Below are 9,276 nucleotides of genomic sequence, written 5' to 3' on the forward strand. Positions count from 1 at the left end.
TGCTTTTCCTTGGTCTGCTTTATATTGCATTTACCCCACGTATCTATATTTATACCTAAGTATTCAGCTTTGTCTTTTATTTTTAACCAGAGATATTTCACAGAAAAATTTATTTTATTCACACATTTTGATAACCAATGTGTCCAGTCTTATTTAAAGCATTTAATTTTTTCCCACATAGTATGATTTTTCTTTTTTTTTTTTTTTAATGTACTTACTTTTCTTACACACACATGCCTTTTACTATCCGGTTTTTTTATTCCATGGGTGGCTATATACAAATGCTTCACAAAGACAATAAAATACAGTTCTCCCTTTCCTTATCAAAATAAAATGGAACAGGAACTATACCTCTTTCCCAACCTGCACCCATAATCTCAAACTCCACTATCAAGCTTTAAAATTGGAAAACTTTGCAGTTAAATCTATTTTAATTTATTCCAATATTTCCGTATTCTGATTTTGAGCATCTAATGATCAACACACTGATGTTCCGTAGCCCATCAGTATCAGGTGTTATACCCAGATTGCAGTATCCTCAACGACCAGAGACCACCAGGGAGACCGAGTCACGCATGCAAAGGCAAAGGGCTTTATTACGGGCTCGAGCTGGGGCTCACAGACTTTACCAGTGCAGTGGATCCATGCTGTGAGCCTTGAACAAAGGCAGAGTAGGGTTTTTATGGGGTTTGTGACGGGGGAGTTACAGAAGTTATTGACATGAAAACAGTGATCCAATCATAATTATACAATATCATTGACAGCGGGTTTAACCATACACATTGTCTAGAGTATCTGTTACTTTTGGCAGGATCCAATTACAACATTCAGGGTACCCTTAAATTCAACCAACCATAGAGCGAGCCTAGAGTCTTGTTCGGCGACTAATGGGTTAACTTTTACATTAGGCAGCTGCGATTCATCTATAGTTGCTGGCCCTTTTTGATTGGGTGTTGCCAAGGTAGTGTGGAGGAGTGAAGTGGTGGGCAGTTTCTTCTGCCTTGGGCCGTGTGTAGCTGCCTGATAGTTTCAGGGAAACTGAAACTTAGGCCTTCTAGTTTAGAGGGGAAACTTAAAGCCTTTTATGGAGTCCGTCTGGTTTAGACTTGTGTCCTTACACAGGCACCATGATGAAGTGGGGTCAATTCCCAGCTTCAAGGATTGCTCACCACTAGACAATTTGCCTATAAGTTTCTTTCTTTAAGATTTTATTTTAAAATATTTTTAATGTTTATTTTTGAAAGAGAGAGTCAGAGCACGAGCAGGGGAGGAGCAGAGAGCAGAGGGGGAGACACAGAGTCCGAAGCAGGCTCCAGGCTCCGTCCGCACAGAGCCCAATGTAGGGCTTGAACCCACGAACCATGAGATCATGACTTGAGCTGAAGCCGGATGCTTAACCAACTGAGCCACCCAGGCCCCTAAAGATTTTATTTTTAGGTAGTCTCAACACCCAACATGGGGCTCGAACCCACAACCCCGAGATCAAGAGTCGCATGCTCCACCGACTGGCCTGCCCAGCGCCCCTGACTTGTAAGTTTCCTAATTCACACAACTGAAAAGTGGCTTTGCATGGAGTCCAAAGGCAAGAAGTGCAGGGACCTGGCCTCCCATCCTAACTTCCGGAAACTTACAGCAACTTGTGGAGCCCAAAACAAGTCTGTGACACAGCAGGAATTAGATTAGCATAATAACAAGATGAAACAAACTGTAAGAAATACAATTAGGCATCCAACCCACCTCCAGCATCCACTGCAGGTGCCCCCCTCAAAGCCCAACATTAACTTTTTCTGGTTTTAAGCCCTGCAAGTGACGTACCTCTATTTCTTGGTTTGTCTGTAGGGTTCCCTTCTTCCTTCTCATTTTTATGTGCTTTCTATTTGTAACTTTTTTTTAAGGAGTAATGGCATTCATGACCATTTCCCACTACCCCCCCCCCTTGTTTTTTCTCTATTTTTTTCCGCCCAGGCAAAGCAACACAATGCCCTACAGCTTCAGGCAGTTTAGCTTATTAAAGTCAGTCTGGGTGCTGGGGGGAGGGGGGGGCGGGGCTCAGTCGTCAAGCATCTGACTTCAGCTCAGGTCTTGATCTCACAGTTGGTGAGTTCGAGTCCCACATGGGTTGAGCATGAGCCTCGCATCAGTGAGCTCCAGGCCCACAATGGGAAAAAACAGCAGCTCCCAGGGAAGCCCTGCTTCTCTCTCTCTCTTTCTCTCTCTCTCTCTCTCTCTCTCTCTCTGCCCCTCATGGGATTCTCTCTCTCTCTCTGCCCTGGCTCACTTGCGCCGTCTCTCTCTCTCTCTAAAAAGTAAATACATAAATAAAGTCAGTTTGGAAAAGCAATTTTTATTCAGCAAGATCTTTCTTTTTTTAAGCCGTCTATAAATGTTCACGGACTCGCTGTATCTTTTGGGCAGAGGCTTCCTCCTTAGGCCACTTGCTGGTGCTGAATTGGCCTGTTTCACTTGCTCCTCGCTCCTGCCTTTGGGTAAGAACGAGCCCTGATGAATCCCCCTCCCGTATGACAGTTCTCACTCTCGGGTCTTTGCAGAATGCTTGTCCTGGTTATAACCCAGCATCGACCACCTTCTATTTATGTGCGGTCTTGAATTTCTGGCTCATCACGAGTTTTTTTTTTCTTTTTCGGTCTCGGATTCTGAAACATCTGGTCTGGTTTATTTCCGCTCATGGACCGACGCAGCGTGCCAAATCAGCAGAGCTTCTTTGAGCATTGGGAGGGCCAGTGCTTCCCAGGCGACCCGACCGGAGGGGGGAGGCGGGGCTGATCACAGCTGATTTTAGGGAGCCAGCACCTCTCCCCGGGTCCCTGCCCCCAGACACGCCTGAGCTCGCCTGCTCCTGAATGATGCTCCCGGCCAATCTCGTTCTAGGGCCAGATTCTGAAAGCTCCGGGTTATTTTCCGTTTTGTTTTTTTGTTTCCTCCATCCTTTCTTTCTCCCTTTCCTTGTTGGAACTTAATATTCTCTTAATGAAATTAATCTTAGAGTTGTTCTTCTCCCGTAAACTTCCAGCTCCAGACGCAGGATAGATCGTAATAATTCCAGTCACGTCCTGGGAAACGCTGAATCAGGACCCGCAGGGGGACAGTGAGATGAATTCAAGGCCAGCCACAACCAATGAGAGCAATTTATTATTTTTTCAGTTAAATGTTTGTTTATTTTTGCCTTTTTTTTTTTACAAATAGTTTTATTGTCAAGTTGGTTTCCATATAACACCCAGTGCTCATCCCCACTTTCATTTTTTTATTAAAAAATTTTTTTTAAAGTTTTATTTATTATTGAGAGACAGAGAGAGACAGAGCATGAGCATGGGAGGCGCAGAGAGAGGGGGAGACACGGAATCTGAAGCAGGATCCAGGCTCCTAGCTATCAGCACAGAGCCCCACGTGGGACTCGAAATCATGAACCATGAGATCATGACCTGAGCCGCAGTCGAAAGCTCAACCGACTGAGCCACCCAGGCGCCTGCCCCCCCCCCCCCGCCCTTTTATTTTTGAGGAGGAGAGAAGATCTGAAGCGGTCTCTGCAATGACAGCAGTCAATTGATGCGGGCGGGGCTTGAATTCACGAACTATGCGCTTGAGACCAGAACTGAATGAAGCCAAACCTCAAACAGCCAACCAGTCAGTCGCCCCAGGCGCCTCTTGTTTTTATGTATGGGCCTAATGTTTACTCTCAGGACCCAGACGTTAGTCAGAGCTGCTCCTCCCTGGTCCGCTCACGCTCACGGCAGCCCCGCGCCTCCCCCAGTGCCCGCCACTGGTCCCACTCTCCCAGTCCAGACCCACTACCTCGGACTTGGGCTCACCCCTGGTTGGAGCCTCTCACGATAAGGGGTGTGTCCCTCTCCCACATCATCTGGAAGTGCCCATGCTGAAAACGTGCGTGCGCGCGCGCACACACACACACACACACACACACAATCGTCCATGTCTCCCGGATTCTGGATTCTAGAATATGGGAGCCAGATCTCCCTTTATATACTTCCTCAGCACACCCGTAATGATAGTATTAACCTCTAGCCTATACCCAGCAGGGAAATGAATCTGAGGACAACGGACGAGATGAAGACTACCCACTCCCTTTTTAATTTTTTTTTAATGTTTTATTTATTTATAGGAGAGAGAGAGAGACAGTGTGAGCAGGGGAGGGTCAGAGAGAGAGGGAGTCACAGACTGAAACAGGCTCCAGGCTCTGAGCTGGCAGTCAGCACAGAGCCCGACGTGGGGCTCGAACCCACAAACCGCAAGATCATGACCTAAGCGAAAGTCGGACGCTTAACCAACTAAGCCACCCAGGCGCCCCTACCCACTCCCTTTTTAAAGGGAGGTATCCGTAGATCAGCTAGAGACCGTGGCCTCCGGGACGCTGGTTGTGGGCAAGCAAGAAGGACTCGGTGGCCTTGTCCTCCCCCAATGCCTAAGCAGCATCCCGCTGAGGCTGCCCCTCCCCGGCACAAATCCAGGCTGAGGAGGGTGTCTCCACTCAAAAGAGACACAGGCCCTGACCTCCCAAGAACCCTTCTCCATTTCCACCCTAAACAGACTTCAAGCAGGGATGCTCAGGGGCGCCTGGGTGGCTTAGTCGGTTAAGCGTCCGACTTTCGCTTAGGTCATGATCTCGCGGTTCGTGGGTTCGAGCCCCGCGTCGGGCTCTGTGCTGACTGCCAGCTCAGAGCCTGGAGCCTGTTTCAGAGTCTGTGACTCCCTCTCTCTCTGACCCTCCCCTGCTCACTCTCTCTCTCTCTCCTAGAAATAAATAAAACATTAAAAAAATTAAAAAAAAAAAAAAGCAGGGATGCTCATCTGTGACAAACCCCACCACTGGAGGAGGGGACAGCGAGCGGCCTTCACCTTAACCATAAAGTACTTCCGGGAGCCTAAGGCTGGGGCAGCGTCGCTTGGGGCAGACTGTGGATGAAGTTCACACGGCGCTGCACAGAGTCGGGCTCATCCCACCTCACGTGTGGCTGGCACAGCACCAGGCGAGCGCCCGTCGGGAGCACTGGAGACAGAGCTGGCGTGGCCGGAGCAGCAGAGCAGGCGGGTCCCAGCCTGGGCCCCTCTGGGAGCCACACCCCACCCTGAGTGTCCTGGTCCCTTCTGGACTCTCCTGGGGCCCCACGAAGGCAGGCACCGGGGAGGGTCCAGACCACAAAGGAGAGCCCGTGGGAGAGGAGAGGGAGGAGGTGGGGTCGATGGGTCAGCCGCAGGTACACCTGGGAGCCCAGCCTGAGGAGGGGAAGGCTGCGGGGGTCTCTGTCCACACTGAAGCGCAGGGAAAGGTTAGGAGCAGACCCAGGATGAACTCAAGTCCCCTGTGTCCAGGTGACTTGGGATACAGGTCTCTGGCTGGAGAGGGGATGCAGGCAGGACTCTTGGAAAAGACGGGTTTAGTGTTTTCAGGAATGTGGGTATTTCCTGGGTAGGAGGGACAGGAAGAGGGTTCTGTAGAGCAGGCGGCTCCAATGAAGTCAGGCCACAAAGGGGGCTGAGCTGACGCACGCTGCATTATGTGTACGACCCACGTTAACATTTAGGGAATTAGGGGGCTCCCAGCTGGCTCAGAGGGGAATAGTGTGAGACTCTTGATTTCAGGGCCGTGGGTTTGAGACCCACGTTGGGTGTAGAGATTACTAAATAAGAAATAAACAAACTTAAAAAAAAGTTTAGAGGGTTAGGTTTGGAGTGGGAACCAAGGTCCCAGGCCCGAGTCTGGAAACGAATCAGGGCTGTGGGCGTGGGCTGGGCCCGGGACGCGGAATGGGTGTCACTATGATGGGGAGTGAGTTTTCATTCCCCTCACAGCCCAGGATGGAAATCTCTGAGCAGCCCAACGTGGGGTAGGGCCACCCACCGAAGTCTGGAGTGGCCCAGGAAGTGACAAATGACTCAGTCTTCAGCAGCTCACACCTAAGGGCTGACCAGCCAATCAATCCTCTCCTAAGGAAACTATGTGCTTGCTGCTGATTCTCAGTCTGCTAGAGTTTAGGAGTGGCCTGATCTAAACAGCCCAATCAGAAACGGGGGAGTAAAGGCTGGGCCAGCTGGCTGCAGAAAGTTCCAGTCCTGATCGGTCTCCTTCATTGTCCTACAGCCTCTTCAGAAGCGATGAAAGCACGAAGAAGCATCTTAGGTAAGGAGGAGCCCAAATCTCACCCCAGCCCCTCCACGCAGCTCCCGAACCCCAGCGTCATCCCAGCCTCCTCTCCACCCCTGGCCGCCTCAGAAGCATCTCTGACAGACAGCTCCATAAACCTGTCTGTCTGGGAGCCCAAGCTGAGAGCTCAGTCTTCCCTCAATACTCGTCCCCTGGAAAGCCTCGGCTGCTCACGACCCGCTTCAGCCGGCTCCCTTGCAGGGATGGCCCAAGCCAAACTCCGCCCTTTTCTTTATTTTTTAATGTTTATCTATTTATTTTGAGGGGGAAGGGGCAGAGAGAGAAAGAGAGAGAGAGAGAGGGAGAGAGAATCCCAAGCAGGATCCACGCTGTCAGCGCAGAGCCCAACATGGGGCTCTAACTGTGAGATGAGGACCTGAGCCGAAATCAACAAGAGCTGATCGCTTAACTGAGGGAGCCACCCAGGCACCGCCCCGCCCCCACAAATCCATACCTTTAAACCACCCTAACCCAGCCTTCTTCACTACTCATGTGTCTTCCCTGAGGATCCCACAGCCACTTTCCCCACCCCACTTTCCTCCTTGGGGTATAATGATTCATAAGAAATCCTTACTTGGCCGTTAGATAACCAAAGCGTATTTCTCAGGTACGTTTGGTCTTTGTAAATTCCTGAAGATGGTTCAGAGCCATAAAGGTGAAATGGGTATCTTGCTATTAAGGAAGGCGACTTTGGAACCACACCCAAGAATGGGAGCTGGTGGCCAGGAGGACTGAGCAGAGCGATGAAGGAGTGGAATGCTCACTCCCACCTTCCCTACCTCCTGGGGGGGTGGGGGTGGGGGACAGGGGCTAGAGATCGAACCAGCCAACGGCCAGTGGCTGAACCAATCACGATTAGGCAATGGAGCCCCCATAAAAACACAGCAGGACTGGCCTTTGAGGGGCTCCAGGTCTGTAAGCAGGTGGCGGCGCCGGAACCCCTCCCCTTGCCAAATGCATCTCTTCATGTTGCTGCTGATTCATACCCTTTATCAGAGTTTTTAATGAACTGGTGAACACACCTGAGTGAACCTGCCGTAGGGATCTCTTCCTCGGGCTGTTGATCCATACCCCGTATCAGAGCCTTTAAGAAACCAATAAACATGAGCGAGTGTCCCCTGAGTTCCGTGAGCTGCTCTAGCAAGCCGGAAGAACCTAAGGGGGTCGCTGGAACGTCCAATCGGTAACCGGTGGGTCAGAAGCACAGGTGACAGCCGGGGTGGGTCTGTGACTAGTGTCCGTGGCGGGGAGGTGGGGGACAGTCTTGAAGGCCTGGGCCCTTAACCTGTTAGGAGAGGATGCTATCTCAGTGTCCAAATCTGAGTCGTATTCTCTGACACCCCGCTGGTATCTGAGAAGGGCCTGGTGTTGTGTGGGCGGGAAGGAATCCGGACTGGAAAAGAGCCCACTTTCTTCTCCCTGAAAAAGAACCCGCTTTCTTCTCCCTTAGGAGTTCCTGTCTGCCTAACAATCTTCTTCCTCCAGGGTTCAAAGGCAGTCGCAGGTAAGACCCAGGAGAGAGGAGAATGGGGAGGGAGGCGGCTGCCCTGGGGCATCTGTCCCTCCTTGACCCCCACCATCAGTGTCTCCGCCAGATGCCCCCATGGGCTCAGGCCTGTGGCTGTGCCAGCCCGCCCCCCGGTGTGGGGACCAGGTCTACGACCCCTCCCAACACTGCTGTCATGACGACACCATCCTGCCCCTGAAGCAGAAGCGTCAATGTGGCCCCAACTGCACCTTCTGGCCCTGCCTGGAGCTCTGCTGTCCCGAGTCCTTCGGCCGCCAGAGGTTTGTTGTGAGGTTGAAGGTCCCGGGTACCCAGTCCCAGTGCCCTTCATCGCCCATCTCCAGGATCTGCCCCAGGTAAAGGCCCTAACTGCTTGCGGCTGAGGGAAGGAAGCAGGGATGAGGGATGCAGAGGGTCCTAGGGGGAATCCCGTCTTGTTTTATCTCCGGCCATTTCTGGAATCTTCCCACTCTTTTCCTGGTCTCTGTCTCATAACTTCCTAATTTTTCCTTCTCTGCAGCTGAAGAAAACCTTTCTAGACGAGCTCCTTATGAAAACGGATGTGAGGGGCACCTGGGTGGCACAAAGTTGGTTAAGCGTCCGACTTTGGCTCAGGTCATGATCTCACGCTTCATAGGTTTAAGCCCCGCGTCAGGCTCTGTGCCGACAGCCAGCTCAGAGTCCGAAGCCTGTTTCGGATTGTGTCTCCCTCTCTCTCTGACCCTCCCCTGCTCACAGTGTCTCTCTCTTTCTCTCAGAAATAAATAAAACATTTAAAAAAAAAAGGGGCGCCTGGGTGGCTTACTCGGTTAAGCATCCAACTTTCGCTTAGGTCATGATCTCACAGTTCGTGGGTTCAAGCCCCGCGTCGGGCTCTGTGCTGACTGCCAGCTCAGAGTCTGGAGCCTGTTTCAGAGTCTGTGTCTCCCTCTCTCTCTGACCCTCCCCTGTTCATGCTGTCTCTCTCTATCCTAGAAATAAAAAAATAAAAAAAATAAAGACAACTGTCATTTAAAAAAACAAAACGGATGTGTTCCATTTGCCAGCAGGACCCACCTACATTACCTGCTTCCCCCACCCCCGCCCCACTCCACAGTCCCCTGCGGGGTTGGCAGGGAAACGGATCAGTGTGCTGGGCCCTCTGTTGCCAGCCTTCGAACACTCAGAGACACCTGCACGACCTTCAACTCCTTGTGCCTAAGTCCCTCATCTGTAAAACGGGGGTACTAGAGCTTTATCTTGTACATTAACCAAAGACCTGTGTAATTTAGAAAGCTCCTTCTAGACTATCAGATGGCTCAACGTTGCATAAATTTATAAAACTGAAACTTCTCATTTTCTTATTTTTTAATAATGGTAACATGTACTTGAGAGTTGCTAGGTACGGACTGTAAGCAGTCTCACACACACACACACACACACAGGTTTGCCATGTGAGGTGACAAGTGTGTTAATTATCTTTATCTTAGTCATCATTGCACTATATAAACGTATGTTGTGAAAATCAGTAACGACACACCTCATTAAAATGGAGTTGGGAGATTTGGGGAGGGGCAGCTCTCATGCCCTAGCACTCGTGGTCAGCGGCACC

The 9,276-nt window shown here is 50.8% G+C and overlaps 1 protein-coding gene across 1 annotated transcript; it reads left to right on the forward strand.

Moving 5' to 3' along the window:
- The first annotated feature begins 6,105 nt into the window (after positions 1-6,105).
- Positions 6,106-8,274, forward strand: LOC120244591 (insulin growth factor-like family member 3). Its single transcript, XM_039251205.1, has 4 exons — positions 6,106-6,154; positions 7,629-7,682; positions 7,762-8,041; positions 8,206-8,274. The coding sequence occupies exons 1-4, from the start codon at positions 6,130-6,132 to the stop codon at positions 8,207-8,209; spliced, it is 363 nt and encodes a 120-aa protein (XP_039107136.1). The 5' UTR covers positions 6,106-6,129; the 3' UTR covers positions 8,210-8,274.
- The last annotated feature ends 1,002 nt before the right edge of the window (positions 8,275-9,276 follow it).

This window comes from Hyaena hyaena, unplaced genomic scaffold (assembly GCF_003009895.1).
Source record: "Hyaena hyaena isolate Hyena2069 unplaced genomic scaffold, ASM300989v1 scaffold_9, whole genome shotgun sequence".
Lineage (NCBI taxonomy): Eukaryota > Metazoa > Chordata > Mammalia > Carnivora > Hyaenidae > Hyaena > Hyaena hyaena.

Bases quoted from the DNA above. Each gene is read 5' to 3' on its own strand.
- LOC120244591 (XM_039251205.1), top strand. From the start codon at position 6,130: ATGAAAGCACGAAGAAGCATCTTAG. The intron at 6,155-7,628 runs GTAAGGAGGAGC...CTTCTCCCTTAG, and splicing joins AGCACGAAGAAGCATCTTAG to GAGTTCCTGTCTGCCTAACA. The intron at 7,683-7,761 runs GTAAGACCCAGG...CCCCACCATCAG, and splicing joins GGGTTCAAAGGCAGTCGCAG to TGTCTCCGCCAGATGCCCCC.